Raw genomic sequence first — 17380 nt, forward strand, 5'->3', positions numbered from 1 at the left:
CCTAGCTACTCACTGGACCCCATGATCACTCGGCTACACATGCCTCTCCCTAATGTCAATATGCCTTGTCTACTGCTGTTTTGGATAGTGATTATTGTCTTATTTCACGGTAAAGCCTCCAGCCCTACTCAATATGCCATAGCTAGCCCTTTTGTTGGATTTGGCTAACGCGTACCGGTACCCACACACATGCGGTGACCTCACCTGGCTTAAATGGTGCCTCTAGAGACAAAACCTCTCTTAATGCCTAGGTTTACCTCCACTGTACTCACATCCTACCATACCCTTGTCTGTACATTATGCCTTGAATCTATTATTCCGCGCCCAGAAACCTGCTCCTTTTACTCTCTGTTCCGAACGAACTAGACAACCAGTTTTTATAGCCTTTACCCTTACCCTTATCCTACTCCCCCTCTGTTCCTCTGGTGATGTAGAGGTTAACCCAGGCCCTGCAGCCCCCAGCATCACTCCCATTCCCCAGGCGCTGTCATTTGTTGACTTCTGTAACTGTAAAAGCCTTGGTTTCATGCATGTTAACATTAGAAGACTCCTCCCTAAGTTTGTTTTATTCACTGTTTTAGCACACTCCAACAACCCGGATGTCCTAGCCGTGTCTGAATCCTGGCTTAGGAAGGCCACCAAAAATCCTGACATTTCCATCCCTAACAATAAAATTTTCAGAACAAGATAGAACTGCCAAAGGGGGCGGAGTTGCAATCTACTGCAGAGTTAGACTGCATAGTTGAGTTGCAATCTACTGCATAGTTCTGTCATACTATCCAGGTCTGTGCCCAAACAATTAGAGCTTCTACTTATTTTAAATTCACCTTTCCAGAAACAAGCCTCTCACTGTTGTCGCTTGTTATTGACCCACTTCAGCCCCCAGCTGTGCCCTGGACACCATATGTGAAGTGATCGCCCCCCATCTATCTTCAGAGTTCGTACTGTTAGGTGACCTGAACTGGGACATTCTTAGCACCCTGACCGTCCTACAATCTAAACTAGAAGCCCTCAATCTCACACAAATTATCAAGGAACCTACCAGGTACAACCCCAAATCCGTAAACTCGGGTACCCTCATAGATAACATCCTGACCAACTTGCCCTCTAATTACACCTCTGCTGTCTTCAGCCAGGATCTCAGCGATCACTGCCTTATTGCCTGCGTGCGTAATGAGTCCGCGGTCAAACGACCACCCCTCATCACTGTCAAACGCTCCCTAAAACCCTTCAGCGAGCAGGCCTTTCTAATCGACTTCGGATATTGACCTCATTCTGTCAGTAGAAGATGCCTGTTTGCTCTTCAAAAGTGCTTTCCTCACCATCTTAAGTAAGCATGCCCCATTCAAATGTATAATAAATAAATGTATGTATAATAAATAAATGTATTCAAATGTAGAACTAAGAACAGATATAGCCCTTGGTTCACCCCAGACTTGACTGCCCTTGACCTGCACAAAAACCAGCTCGTTTGGAGGTTTGTTAGCACAGTGTCCAAAGAAGGGCCAGGTGTATACAGAATGGTGTCGTCTACGTATAGGTGAATCAGAGAATCACCAGCAGCAAGATCGACATCATTGATATATACAGAGAAAAGAGTCGGCCCGAGAAATTGAACCCTGTGGCACCCCTATAGAGACTGCCAGAGGTCCGGCTTAGGCAGGTTAGCCTAGTGGTTAGAGCATTGGACTAGTACCCGGAAGGTTGCAAGTTCAAATCCCCGAGCTGACAAGGTACAAATTGAAAATAGGAATTTGTTCTTAACTGACTTGCCTAGTTAAATACAGGAAAAAAATATTTAAAAAAAGTTGCTGCAGGGTTTGCTGAGCTGTTGGCCGGGGTAGGGTTAGCCAGGTGGAAAGCATGGCCAGCCGTAGAAAAATGCTTATTGAAACTATTGATTGTTGTAGATTTATCGGTGGTGACAGTGTTTCATTTCCTCAGTGCAGTGGGATTTTTGGTTGCCTTCCTAAGCCAGGATTCAGACACGGCTAGGACATCCGGGTTGGCGGAGTGTGCTAAAGCAGTGAACAAAACAAACTTAGGGAGGTGGCTTCTGATGTTAAAATGCATGAAACCAATGCTTTTTCAGTTACAGAAGTCAACAAATGACAGCGCCTGGGGAATGGGAGTGATGCTGGGGTTGCAGGGGTTAACCTCTACATCACCAGAGGAACAGAGGAGGAGTAGGATAAGAGTACGGCTAAACTCTAAAAGAATAGGTTGTCTAGTGCGTTTGGAAGTGAGAGTAAAAGGAGCAGGTTTATGGGCACGGAATAATAGATTCAAGGCATAATGTACAGCCAAGGCTATGGTAGGATGTGAGTACAGTGGAGGTAAACCTAGGCATTGAGTGACGATGAGAGAGGTTTTGTCTCTAGAGGCACCATTTAAGCCAGGTGAGGTCACCGCATGTGTTGGGGGGTGGAACATAAGGGCTAGCTATGGCATATTGAGCAGGGCTGGAGGCTCTACAGTGAAATAAGACAAATATTACTAACCAAAACAGCAATAGACAAGGCATATTGACATTAGGGAGAGGCATGTGTAGCCGAGTGATCATAAGGTCCAGTGAGTAGCTCGGTGAGCTGGAGACATGGCGATTCAGACAGCTAGCAGGCAAGGGATAGCAGCAGGCTAGCAAATGGGCCTCAGGGGGACCTCGCAACGGGAGAGCCTGTTGAAACCCCCTCGGACAGTTACGTCGGCAAACCAGTTGTAATGGATCGGCGGGGCTCCATGTCGGCAGCAATGGGTCCAGGCCAATTGGCAGAAGAGGTATTGAAGCCCAGGAATTATCTGATGGATTTCTTTGGCTAGCCGGAAGATGGGCCTAGTTCGAGGCTAGCTCCTAACTGGTGCTTGCTTCGGGACAGAAACCTCCTCGGACGGTTACGTTGGCTGACCAGTCGTGATGGATCGGCGATGCTCCATGTCAGCAGCAAAGGGTTCAGGCCAATGGAAAAAGAGGTAATTGAAGCCCAGGAATTGCTTGAAGGATCTCTTCAGCTAGCCGGAAGATGGGCCTATTTCGAGGCTAGCTCCGGAGATGTGTTAGAGAAAAGCAGTCTGATATGCTCTGGGTAGATATCGCTCTGTGAAGGCTGGCAGGAGTTTCCCAGGCTGAGGCTGGCAGATGGCCGAGTTAACGGTGATGACTGCTAGCAGTGGCTAACTGACTACTAGCTAGTAGCTAGTTATCTGGCTAGCTTCTGAAGGGGTCCGGTTCAAAAGTGTAAAAATAGCAGATCCATACCACATTGGGTGAGGCGGGTTGCAGGAGAGTATGTTCAGTCCGTAGATGGAAAATTAGATTAAAAATAATAGAAATATATAAGAAGAAAACGAGATACAAGATATATACACGGGACGGGACAGGACAATCAAAACAGACATCCCACTGCTATGCCATCTTGGAACATACAACACTCCTTCCGTGGCCTCCAACTGCTTTTAAATGCTTGTAAAACTAAGTGCATGCTCTTCAACCGATTGCTGCCTGCACCATCCCACCCGACTAGCATCACTTCTCTGGACGGTTCTGACTTAGAATATGTAGACAACTAAAAAATACCTAGGTGTCCAGTTAGACTATAAACTCTCCTTCCAGACTCACATTAAGCATCTTCAATCCAAAATAAAATCTAGAATCGGCTTCCTATTTCGCAACAAAGCCTCCTTCACTCATGCTGCCAAACATACCCTCGTAAAACTGACTATCCTACCGATCCTTGACTTTGGCGATGTCATTTACAAAATAGCCTCCGACACTCTACTCAGCGAACTGGATGTAGTCTATCACAGTGCCATCTGTTTTGTCACCAAAGCCCCATATACTACCCACCACTGCGACCTGTATGCATACATACATATTCGTCGCCAAACCCACTGGCTCCAGGTCATCTATAAGTCTTTGCTAGGTAAAGCCCCGCCTTATCTCAGCTCGCTGGTCACCATAGCAACACCCACCAGTAGCACTCGCTCCAGCAGGTATATTTCACTGGTCATCCCCAAAGCCAACACTTTCTTTGGCCGCCTTTCCTTCCAGTTCTCTGCAGCCAATGACTGGAACGAATTGCAAAAATCTCTGAAGCTGGAGTCTTATATCTCCCTCTCTAACTTTAAGCATCAGCTGTCAGAGCAGCTTACCGATCACTGTACCTGTACACAGCCAATCTTTATTGCCTTACCTCCCTACTCTCCTACATTTGCACACACTGTACATATAATTTTCTATTGTGTTATTGACTGTACATTTGTTTATGTGTGTCTCTGTGTTGTTTTTGTCGCACTGCTTTGCTTTATCTTGGCCAGGTCGCAGTTGTAAATGAGAACTTGTTCCTAACTGCCCTACCTGGTTAAATAAAGGTGAAATAAAAAGCAAAAATACCGGCACGTGTTGCCAAGTCCATCAACAAAAACAATTGGACCCGTCCCTAGCTAGCCCCTACACATCCGCAGGTATACATGTATGTAAATGGTGATTTCTGCCACTGTTTCTACATTTATGTTTCTGTCTACAGGAAACGCCATCCGGCCCATCGCCCTGCGTGCTGTATCCGCCATCGCCAAAAGCCTGCCTGGCTTTCCCATCCTGGCCACTGGGGGCATCGACTCAGCGGAGTCTGGTCTGCAGTTCCTTCATGCTGGAGCTTCTGTCCTGCAGGTAACGGCTCTGCAACCATCTATCTCTCTCTACCTCTCTTTCTGTCTCTCCACTTCTCTCTCACCGCTCTCTGTTTCTCTCTCGTCTTTACCTCTGCAGGTAACAGCACTGCAACCATCTCACTCTCTTTCTCTCTCTCTTTCTCTCTCTCTACCCCTTTCTCTCTCTTTCTCTCTCTCTCTCTCTCTCTTTCTCTCTCTCTCTCTCTCTCTCTTTCTCTCTCTCTCTCTCTCTCTCTCTCTCTCTCTCTCTCTCTCTCTCTCTCTCTCTCTATACCCCTTTCTTTCTCTCTCTCTCTCTTTCTCTCTCTCTTTTTCTCTCTCTTTCTCTCTCTCTCTTTCTTTTACCCCTTTCTTTCTCTATCTCAATCTCACTCTCTACCCCTCTCTTTCTCTCTCTCTCTCTACCCCTATCTTTCTCTCGCTCTCTCTATCTATCGCGCTCTCTTTTATTCTCTATCTCTCCAGCTCTCTCCCTGTTTAGGGCATCTATGCTGTTGATTACAGCGAACACAATGCCATCTGGCCTCCTCCATCTCACCATATACCATTTATACTAGGGGCGGCAGGTAGCCTAGCGGTTAGACTGTTGGGCCTGTAATCGAAAGGTCACTGGTTGGAATAACTGAGACGACAAGGTGAAAAATCCTTTGATGTGACCATCAAAGCACTGGTCCCTAATTTGCTCCAGGCGTGTTGTATTACTATGACTGACCCTGTAAAACAACACATTTCACTGAAGCTACAGTTGAAGTCGGAAGTTTACATACACCTTAGCAAAATACATTTAAACTCAGTTCTTCACAATTCCTGACATTTAATCCTAGTAAAAAGTCCCTGTCTTAGGTCAGTTAGGATCACCACTTTATTTTAAGAATGTGAAATGTCAGAATAACAGTAGAGAGAATGATTTATTTCAGCATATTTCTTTCATCACATTCCCAGTGAGTCAGAGGTTTACATACACTCATTTAGTATTTGGTAGCATTGCCTTTAAAATTGCCTTCCACAAGCTTCCCACAAGAAGTTGAGTTAATGAGTCAGGTTTGTAGGCCTCTGTGCTCGTACACGTTTTTCAATATTGCCCACACATTTTCTTTAGGATTGAGGTCAGGGCTTTGTGATGGCCACTCCAATACCTTGACTTTGTTGTCCTTAAGCCATTTTGCCACAACTTTGGAAGTATGCTTGTGGTCATTGCCGATTTGGAAGACCCATTTGTGACCAAGCTTTAACTTCCTGACTGATGTCTTGAGATGTTGCTTCAATATATCCACAAAATTATCCTATTTTGTGAAGTACACCAGTCCCTCCTGCAGCAAAGCACCCCCACAACATGATGCTGCCCCCCCCCCCCCTGCTTCAAGGTTGGGATAGTGTTCTTCTGTTTGCAAGCCTCCCCCTTTTCCTCCAAACATAACGATGGTCATTATAGCCAAACAGTTCTATTTTTGCTTCATCAGACCAGAGTACATTTCTCCAAAAAGTACGATCTTTGTCCCCATGTGCAGTTGCAAATCGTAGTCTGGCTTTTTTATGGCGGTTTTGGAGATGTGGCTTCTTCCTTGCTGAGCAGCCTTTCAGGTTATGTCGATATAGGTATGGTTTTACTGTGGATATAGATACTTTTGTACCTGTTTCCTCCAGCATCTTCACAAGATCTTTTGCTGCTGTTCTGGGATTGATTTGCACTTTTCTCACCAAAGTACATTCATCTCTAGGAGACAGAACGTGTCTCCTTCCTGAGCGGTATGACGGCTGCGTGGTCCCATGGTGTTTGTACAGATGAACGTGGTACCTTCAGGCATTTGGAAATTGCTTCCAAGGATGAACCAGACTTGTGGAGGTCTACAATTGTGTTTCTGAGGTCTTGGCTGATTTCTTTTGATATTTCCATGCTGTCAAGCAAAGAGGCACTGAGTTTGAAGGTAGACCTTGAAATACATCCACAGGTTCACCTCCATTTGACTCAAATGATGTCAATTAGCCTATCAGAAGCTTCTAAAGCCATGACATCATTATCTGGAATTTTCCAAGCTGTTTAAAGGCACAGTCAACTTAGTGTATGTAAACTTCTGACCCACTGGAATTGTGATACAGTGAAATAATCTGTCAGTAAACAATTGTTGGAAAAAATGACTTGTGTCATGCACGAAGTAGATGTCCTAACCGACTTGCCAAAACTATACTTTAACAAGAAATTTGTGGAGTGTTTGAAAAATGAGTTTTAATGACTCCATCCTAAGTGTATGTAAACTGTATCTGGTGTATATGACAATAAAACATATAGCTGTATTGTTTTTTACTAGTTAGCAGATTCAGACTTGACAAACTGTACTGTTAAGTATATTTTACCTCAAGCTGGGCCGCTGGCTGTGAAAATCATTGGTTGCATTCAATACTCCATCTGCTGCGTGTATTTACATGTGTTTCACTGGTTTGGTTTGTGTTGTCGTGTAGCTGTTATATCGGTCTGTTTGATCATGTTATCAAGCCTCAAAACACACTGCTAGCCACATTGTGTCACTATGGCAGTATACAGACCAAGGCCAAGAATTCCTTTCTTCAACTTTATTACTTGAATATTCCCTCAACTTTTGATATTTAAATTGGGAAAGTGGGTTTTTAACTTCACTGTTCATTTAACTTCCCTCAGTGGTTCGTGCCTAGGGAGTAATCAGCAACAGAATCAGCATGCAAATTGAATCACAATCTGTGAATAAATGCATCCACTCTTTATGGTTTTCTCTTTCTAGATGATTTAATATTTTGGTAATACCACCCCTCCACCTGCGCTGTCAAATCTTAACACAGGGGATCTGAGGAGTCTCAGCGCATGCAACCAGAGATTCCTCCCACTGAATTAATGGGAAAAGTTAATTACGGAATAAAAAAAAATAACGCTCTCGATGAAATCAGAATGCCATCTATTTAGGGAGAAGTGTTCTGTCTTTTGAAAAGCCTTCATTTGTATTCCATTGAGCACGATTCAATCATCATTTGAAATTTCATTCATTTGTATGCTTTTTACCTTGATAAAAGAGAATACAAGTTTGTCGTTGTAATTATACAGTTTAATGGATGGATTATAAGTTAGCTTCAGATAAGTTTGGGTGACTTTCTGTGGTTAAGAGATGCTTGTTTTTTTTTTGTGTGTGAGGGGGATAGCACAGAGGTGTTTTGGCCTAAATGGAATCATACACATACAGACATATTTCAGTCCAAAAGAAATTCCAATGACGTCGTTCCCATTGCCTGAACACATTTATCAAAAGGCTTTGTGGATCTGTATTTGTCTGGTTTTGTCAGACATACAACAAACAGTAAGATGGTATCTGCACACACAGTAGCAAATGAATATGAATCGCCAAGGAAATTAGCAGTGAGAAGGCATTGAATACAGAATGGGTCTAAAACAATACGTTGTAATACCTGGCGGTTACAATCAGCACGTCTTGTCACTCGGAAGTTGAAGACTGAAGAACGATGGTGGGTGTTGAATGTGAGAATCACTGCTGTGGGCTCTGTGGATTGTACTGTATGTAGTACAGGAAGAGAGACATACTGTGTTGTCTGAAATAGGCCATGATTGGTTCTGAGATGCATCAGACACATTCTTCTCAGAACAAACAATGTGATGAAGTCCATTCAGGAGCTGCCCGTCTCTCATAGACCCATCATTGCTTCTTGGTCTTGAAGATTTTATAAAGAAGTTGTTGCAAAGGGAAGCCTTGAAAGTATGCTTGTCATTGACAACACATGATGGGAGCTGTGCTTGAAGGTCAGGCTTTTGTTATGGAGACTTAGACACCTCGTTTTAATTGATTTCTCCATAGATAGTATAGTAATGTTTGTTAAGAAAACCTTAACTGAGAAGCCAGGTCAGTGAAAACCCAGTGAATCTACTTGTTTGTTTTTTTTTAAAGAAATTTTGTAAACCATTATTTGACAGACGTTAAAGCTTTGAGAAGGAAAAAATCCCCAAATGCTGCATGGCTGAAATATATCCTCGTGAATTCACATACTGTAGTCAGGGGTTGATGAGATTCACTTGTAAATCGATACTTCTTAGTTAATTCATTCACAAAAACATTCATTTGCAATGACCCTGGGGGGTTCTCTCTCCCCTTCTCTCTTTTCTTCTTGCTCTCCTTCGACATGTAACTATCAACTACTACATGTGTGCAATATTCCTTTTTCTCATATGCCCTTTACTGCACCATTACGATGTGAATAAGGTCCATAACATGCAAGAGCCATTGTGTTGAACACTGTGCGATGTTTAACAGTGAGAATCGCCAAATGGTGAACTTACTAAATGACTAGAGTTGACTGTGTGATAGTAGGTTGCTTCGTGTGTAAATATTTTCCGTCTGGATTTGAATGATTTGTATTCATCACCTTCTTGTCCTCAATGCGATAAGGGATTACCTTGGTCTTTAATAAAAGCCCAATTTACATCTGATCAATGTTATAAAGTAGCAATGTGCTATCCCAGTTATCACAGTTGTTTTTTTGTGCTATCCCAGTTATCTCAGTTATTTTTAATCATTTTGATTGAATTGTGAAGTTGCTGCTTTGTTATGGTGATCTGGCCAGTGATGGAGATTCAGACAGTTATTTTATTGACATGTCTTTAGCAGGAAATGGAGCTATATTTCACTGATGACCAACTAGTTCGATTTTAATGACCCAGGGTGACCATTCCCCTTGTCCTTGGTCCACGTCAACAGCTCTGTACTGCCATGAAAGACCCATTGTCAAGTAGCTAACATGACTTGTTGTTTGAGCCCAGTAAACATCAGGAATTTGTAACAGTACCTTTTGAAAACATCCAAACGTTGCCAGCATGAGTGAAAGGAATAGCAGTCCATTCAACATGCAAACTATTCAACTCTTCAGAGGAAAGGTTACGTTTCTGTCCACCTCACCACAACCCCTAACTGAACTCTACTGGAAATTGCTCATATTCATTGACTTGTAAAAATGTATTTACTTTCCCCCCCAGACCTGGTTTCTCTTTTACCTGAAGATCAAGACTAAATATCAGTGGTTAGGATCTAAGTATCAGACATAGGAGCTGAAATCAAAAGCACTGAGGTTGGTTCATCCATAGTCATTGTAGCATTTGAAAGCTGAATGAATCGATCTTTCTTTTGGCGAAGACGCTGTTGTACTAAATGCCAGGATTCTATCATCGGGAATAAAAGAGCTGACAGCGTCAGAGAGAAAGAGAGGGACAAAAAGAGAAAGAGGGAGAGGTCGAGAGGGAGAGCAGGGAATCTAAAAGCATTTCAGATCTCAGAAGGAGTTGAAATCAATGCGTAGCCCCAGTTTTCAGAGCAGATAAAAAGGACCTGCTGTCTCAATTGCCTGAAAACTACTTAGAAATTCTCACTTCGATTTATTTCAGCAGTCGGCTACATTAACGCTAAATGCAGCACGCGAGGACATCACATACTTTGATGTTCTGAGCAAAATGAAAAGCACTAATGGACATTCTCCTACACACGCACACGCGCACACACACACACACACACACAGTAATAACCAACGAGTAATCTAACCTAACAATTCACAACAACTATCTTATACACACAAGTGTAAAGGGATGAGGAATATGTACATAAAGATATATGAATGAGTGATGGTACAGAACGGCATAGGCAAGATGCAGTAGATGGTATTGAGTACAGTATATACATATGAGATGAGTAATGTAGGGTATGTAAACATTATATTAAGTGGCATTGTTTAAAGTGGCTAGTGATACGATAGAAGCTGTTTTTCAGTCTCTCGGTCCCTGCTTTGATGCACCTGTACTGACCTCGCTCGCCTTCTGGATGATAGCGGGGTGAACAGCTCGGGTGGTTGTTGTCCTTGATGATCTTTATGGCCTTCCTGTGACATCGGGTGGTGTAGGTGTCCTGGAGGGCAGGTAGTTTGCCCCCGGTGATGCGTTGTGCAGACCTCACTACCCTCTGGAGAGCCTTACGGTTGTGGGCGGAGCAGTTGCCGTACCAGGCGGTGATTCAGCCCGACAGGATGCTCTCGATTGTGCATCTGTAAAAGTTTGTGAGTGCTTTTGGTGACAAGCCGAATTTCTTCAGCCTCCTGAGGTTGAAGAGGCTCTGCTGCGCCTTCTTCACTACGCTGTCTGTGTTGGTGGACCAATTCAGTTTGTCCGTGATGTGTACGCCGAGGAACTTGAAACTTACTACCCTCTCCACTACTGTCCCATCGATGTGGATAGAGGGGTGCTGCCTCTGCTGTTTCCTGAAGTCCACGATCATCTCCTTTGTTTTGTTGACGTTGAGTGTGAGGTTATTTTCCTGACACCACACTCCGAGGGCCCTCACCTCCTCCCTGTAGGCCGTCTCGTACTACCACTGTAGTATCGTCTGCAAACTTGATGATTGAGTTGGAGGCGTGCATGGCCACGCAGTCGTGGGTGAACAGGGAGTACAGGATAGGGCTTAGAATGCACCCTTGTGGGGCCCCAGTGTTGAGGATTAGTGGGGTGGAGATGTTGTTACCTACCCTCACCACCTGGGGGAGGCCCGTCAGGAAGTCCAGTACCCAGTTGCACAGGGCGCGGTCGAGACCCAACGTCTCGAGCTTGATGACGAGTTTGGAGGGTACTATAGTGTTAAATGCTGAGCTGTAGTCGATGAACAGCATTCTCACATAGGTATTCCTCTTGTCCAGACGGGTTAGGGAAGTGTGCATTGTGGTTCCGATTGCTTCGTCTGTGGACCTATTGGGGTGGTAAGCAAATTGGAGTGGGTCTAGTGTGTCGGGTAGGGTGGAGGTGATATGATCCTTGACTAGTCTCTCAAAGCACTTCATGATGACAGAAGTGAGTGCTATGGGGCGGTAATCGTTTAGCTCAGATACCTTAGCTTTCTTGGAAACAAGAACAATGGTGGCCCTCTTGAAGCATGTGGGAACAGCAGACTGGGATAAGGATTGATTGAATATGTCCGTAAACACACCAGCCAGCTGCTCTGAGGACGCGGCTGGGGTTGCCGTCTGGGCCTGCAGCCTTGTGAGGGTTAACACGTTTAAATGTTTTACTCACTTCGGCTGCAGTGAAGGAGAGTCCGCAGGTTTTGGTAGCAGACCGTGTCATTTGGCACTGTATTGTCCTCAAAGCGAGCAAAAGGGTTGTTTAATCTGTCTGGGAGCAAGACATCCTGGTCCACAACGGGGCTGGTTTTCTTTTTGTAATCTGGGATTTACTGTAGACCCTGCCACATACCTCTTGTGTCTGAGCCGTTGAATTGCGACTCTACTTTGTCTCTATACTGACGCTTAGCTTGTTTGATTGCCTTGCGGAGGGAATAGCTACACTGTTTTATATTCGGTCATGTTTCCTGTCACCTTGCCCTGGTTAAAAGCAGTGGTTTGCGCTTTCAGTTTCGCGCGAATGATGCCATCCAACTACGGTTTCTGGTTTGGGAATGTTTTAATAGTTGCTGTGGGTACGACATCGCCGATGCACTTACTAATAAACTTGCTCACCGAATCAGCATATTCATCAATGTTGTTGTTTGACGCAATGCGGAACATATCCCAATCCACGTGATCGAAGCAATCTTGAAGCGTGGAATCCGATTGGTCGGACCAGCATTGAACAGACCTGAGAGCGGAAGCTTCCTGTTTTAGTCTCGATCTATAGGCAGGGAGCAACAAAATGGAGTTGTGGTCAGCTTTTACGAAAGGAGGGCGGAGAAGGCTCTTATATGCGTCGCGGAAGTTAGAATAACAATGATCCAGGGTTTTACCAGCCCTGGTAGCTCAATCGATATGCTGATAGAATTTAGAGAGTCTTGTTTTCAGATTAACCTTGTTAAAATCCTCAGCTACAATGAATGCAGCCTCGGGATATGTGATTTTCAGTTTACATAGAGTCAAATAAAGTTCATTCAGGGCCATCGATGTGTTTGCTTGGGGAGGAATATATGCGGCTGTGATTATAATCGAAGAGAATTATCTTGGTAATGCGGTCGACATTTGATTGTGAGGAATTCTAAGTCAGGTGAACAGAAGGACTTGAGTTCCTGTATGTTGGTATGATCACACCACGTCTCGTTAATCATAAGGCATACCCCCCTGCCCCTCTTCTTACTTGTTTCTGTCGGCGCAATGCGTGAAGAAACCAGCTGGCTGTATCGACTCCGATAGCGTGTCTCGAGTGAGCCATGTTTCCGTGAAGCAAAGAACGTTACAGTCTCTTATGTCTCTCTGGAATACCACCCTTGCTCGGATTTCATCAACCTTGTTGTCAAGAGACTGGACATTGGCGAGTAGTATGCTCGGGAGCGGTGCGCGATGTGCCTGTTTCCGGAGCCTGACCAGAAGACCGCTTCGTCTGCCCCTTTTACGGCGACGTTGTTTTGGTTCGCCGGCTGGGATCCGATCCATTGTCCTGGGTGGTGGGCAAAACACAGGATCCGCTTCGGGAAAGTCGTATTCCTGGTCGTAATGATGGTGAGTTGACATTGCTCTTATACCCAGTAGTTCCTCCCAACTGTATGTAATAAAACCTAAGATGACCTGGGGTACCAATGTAAGAAATAACACGTAAAAAAACAAAATACTGCATAGTTTCCTAGGAACGCGAAGCGAGGCGGCCGTACACACACATACTGTAAGGCCCAGACTCAGCAGTAGAACTCTGAAGATATAACATAATGTCTTTCAAAAAGCAAGCTCACTGTCAATTTACTTATTATAGAACATATTCTGTGATAATATAATGTGCAGTGTGTGTGTTTGGTGTGCGTTTGGTGTGCGCTTGCTCATGCATACATTAATGTATTTTCTGACCATATTTGACCAATCAGCCTTTACATGTGGACTGATAAGAGAATACTTGCTACAGTACATGACAGTATGGTAAACTGCTGTACCTAGCTATTTAATAGAATGTGATTCATATTTACTCTCTAATGGCTCTCATAAAGAAGACTGTCCTCAGATTTCTGCTGACGGCTCTCTCCTCCGTGGGTGGACGGGCAGTATTTAACGCATGTGTTTCTCAGGAGAGACCTGCTCTATTTCCCTCTGATGTAAAGTAAGGTGGCGGAAGAGCACACAACAACACGTTTCCAGCCCCATGTTTTAGTTTTCCTTCACCACCACTCTCCTCCAACAACAAGCATTTGCATATTTTTCACTTCTTTTTGATCAGAGATATACAGTGCATTTGGAAAGTAAATCACACCCCTTGACTTTTTCCACATTTTGTTGTGTTTCAAAGTGGGATTAAAATTGTAATTGTTGGATAACGATCTACACAACATACTGTGTAATTTTCAAAGTGTAAGAACAATTCCAACACTTGTAAAATATTTATGAAAAATCTAAGCACTAAAATATCTTGATTAGATAAGTATTCAACCCCCTGAGTCAATACATGTTAGAATCACCTTTAGTAGCATTTTCTGGGTCTCTAAGAGCATTCCTCACCTGGATTTTGCAACATTTGCCCCTTTCACAATTCTTCAAGCACTGTCAAATTGGTTGTTGATCATTGCTAGACAAGCATTTTCAGGTTTTGCCATAGATATTCAAGCAGATTAAAGTATAAACTGTTACTCGGCCACTCTGGAACATTCACTGTCTTCTTGGTAAGCAACTTCAATGTAAATTTGGCCTTGTGTTTTAGGTTATTGTCCCGCTGAAAGGTGAATTGAAAGCAAACTGAACCAGGTTTTCATCTAGGATTTTGCCTTTGCTTATCTTCTTTCAGTTTATTTTTTATCCTGAAAAACTCCCCAGTCCTTAACAATTACAAGCATACCCATAACATGATGTAACCACCACTATGCTTGAATATATGGAGAGTGGTACTCAGAAATGTGTTGTATTGGATTTGCCCCAAACATAACACTTTGTATTCAGGACAAAAAGTGAATTGCTTTGCCACATTTTTTGCGGTATTACTTTAGTGGCTTGTTGTAAACAGGATGCATGTTTTGGAATATTTGTATTCTGTAAAGACGAGATTAAATCAAGAATACTCTGATGGGTGACAATATTAGCCTGTCACTTGAATGATATATTGTCACTTGTGAAGGATGTCCAGCATAAGAAACTATACTTTTTTTTGTGAATCATAGTCACACACCTCATGTAGCCTAGCCCATAGGCCTATGTGTTTTAAAAAGGTTTGATTCACAATTAAAGTGGCCAAAAGCACATTAATCCGCTTTACGTGGGGTGTAGAGCCTAACTGGCATATAAAAGAAATGTTCCTTTCTCAGGACCCTGCCTTTCAAAGATAATTCATATAACTTCACAGATCTTTATTGTAAAGGGTTTAAACACTGTTTCTCATGCATGTTCAATGAACCATAAACAATTAATGAACATGCACCTGTGGAACGGTCGTTAAGACACTAACAGCTTACAGACTGTAGGCATTTAAGGTCACAGTTATGAAATCTTAGGACACTCCCAGTACGGTCATTACAGGCAAAGCTGTGCGTTACAGGGAAGACATCCTCCACCCTCATGTGGTACCCTTCCTGCAGGCTCATCCTGACATGACCCTCTAGCATGACAATGCCACCAGCCATACTGCTCGTTCTGTGCGTGATTTCCTGCAAGACAGGAATGTTAGTGTTCTGCCATGGCTAGCGAAGAGCCCGGATCTCAATCCCATTGAGCACGTCTGACACCTGTTGGATCGGAGGGTGAGGGCTACGGCCATTTCACCCCAGAAATGTCCGGGAACTTGCAGGTGCCTTGGTGGAAGAGTGGGGTAATATCTCACAGCAAGAACTGGCAAATCTGGTGCAGTTCATGAGGACAAGATGCACTGCAGTACTTAATGCAGCTGGTGGCCACACCAGATCCTGACTGTTACTTTTGATTTTGACCCCCCTCCTCCTTTGTTTAGGGACACATTATTCAATTTCTGTTAGTCACATGTCTGTGGAACTTGTTCAGTTTATGTATCAGTTGTTGAATCTTGTTATGTTCATACAAATATTTACACATGTTACGTTTGCTGAAAATCAACGCAGTTGACAGTCAGAGGACGTTTCTTTTTTTGCTGAGTTTATAAGCAGCGTGTGAGTTTCAAGTTTATGGAAGATCATTTTAACCATAACAATGCACCATTTGAGCTTATAGCCTAATACCATGTGCGCATTGCCGCGTTTATAATGTGAAGAAATAGCCTAATACTTTATCAACATTTTAAGCTAAAAGTTCTAATGTGTTGCATCAGCCACATTGCATAAAATGTTTTTGTTGATGCTAGTATTAATTTGGGATCTATCGCATCCCACAACTGTCCCAGACTGTTTGTAATATTTATTTGTCGCACAGAATAGAATAGGCTGACTTTTGTACTATGGGGGAGAGTAGATTGACGTAGGCTAGTGCTTTTGCTGTTCGTTAGGCCTACTCATCTTGTTGGCTGACAAAAAAGTAAATGTGGACAGTTCATCCAATATCTTCAATATGCACCTCGGAATTGGATAAGGACACGCACAGTTGCATCTCCAATGTGTCTGTCTGAACTTGTAGCCTGTGAGAAAGACCCAATCACGGAGAGCTGTATGAGTGAGAGACTCTTCGGAATGCGCAGCACGCTCGGGGAGAAGGGCACAACGCAGCACTCCGGGCTACAAAAGGCATGCATTTTTTTTTTAGGATGCATTACGCCCACAAATGGGATGCCGTTGTGAAATTCGAGACATTATCAAGTGCTTGTCAAATTGTGAATGAGAGACTATTGGAGTGTGCACATCCTGCAAAAAAATAAAAAGCAGAGCTCTTTTTTCAAATCATCATTAGAGTCTCAGCCTTACAATGTATTCAAAATCAAAACATGTAGCCTAACATTTGTAGAACACCTAAAGTTACATTAATAACTCTAAATGAACTATATAGGAGTACCTTTTTCCTTGTTAACCGCTCAACACAGAATAGCCGCATGTGTGCACTCCCCCAAATCGTTTGGAGAAAATGTTTATATTTTATTTAGCTTTGTTCAATTGTATTCATCATACTATTACATAATATAAAGCAATGCCACAGAATTATAAGCAAATCTTGTCTGCTAAATTAACTAGTGTAGCCCACAGCCATATTGCATAGCCAGATCAGGACCTAAGGACAACTCAGACACTCCTCATGCCTTTTGCACACAATGTATATAGACTCCCCTTTTTTTTCTACTGTGTTATTGACTTGTTAATTGTTTACTCCATGTGTAACTCTGTGTTGTCTGTTCACACTGCTATGCTTTATCTTGGCCAGGTCGCAGTTGCAAATGAGAACTTGTTCTCAACTAGCCTACCTGGTTAAATAAAGGTGAAATAAAAAATAAAAATAAAAAGAGTATGCTATTCTGTTCTTCTGAAATATTCTACATTTTCATCATATCATGTTCCTTTAGACCTGTCTAAAGTACATAATGGACTTTTTTAAATGGCTTGTAGGCTATGTGTGTAAGCCAGGAGATGCTAAATGTGTTCATGTTAATTAACGGTCAATTACCGTGAGACCGATAAGTTATTTGCTTGACACTCACCGGCTGATGTAATTTCAGGACCGCCACAGCCCTAGTTGCTCCATCCTAATTGTTTTCCTTTCATAGCCGTTAAACTCTTAACTGTTTTAGTTACCATTGGCCTCATAGTGAAATCCCTGGGCGGTTTCCTTCCTCTCTGGCAACTGATATGGAATTGAACAC

The 17380-nt window shown here is 43.2% G+C and overlaps 1 protein-coding gene across 1 annotated transcript in view; it reads left to right on the plus strand.

Annotated features, from left to right (window-relative positions):
- dpyda (dihydropyrimidine dehydrogenase a) overlaps positions 1-17380 on the plus strand; it is a 244741-nt gene that overhangs the window by 203942 nt on the left and 23419 nt on the right. Inside the window, exon 19 of the mRNA XM_031796432.1 lies at positions 4524-4666. Coding sequence (XP_031652292.1) covers positions 4524-4666 — 143 coding nt within the window. The remainder of the gene's footprint in view (positions 1-4523; positions 4667-17380) is intronic.

Source organism: Oncorhynchus kisutch, linkage group LG18 (assembly GCF_002021735.2).
Source record: "Oncorhynchus kisutch isolate 150728-3 linkage group LG18, Okis_V2, whole genome shotgun sequence".
In the NCBI taxonomy this organism is placed as follows: domain Eukaryota; kingdom Metazoa; phylum Chordata; class Actinopteri; order Salmoniformes; family Salmonidae; genus Oncorhynchus; species Oncorhynchus kisutch.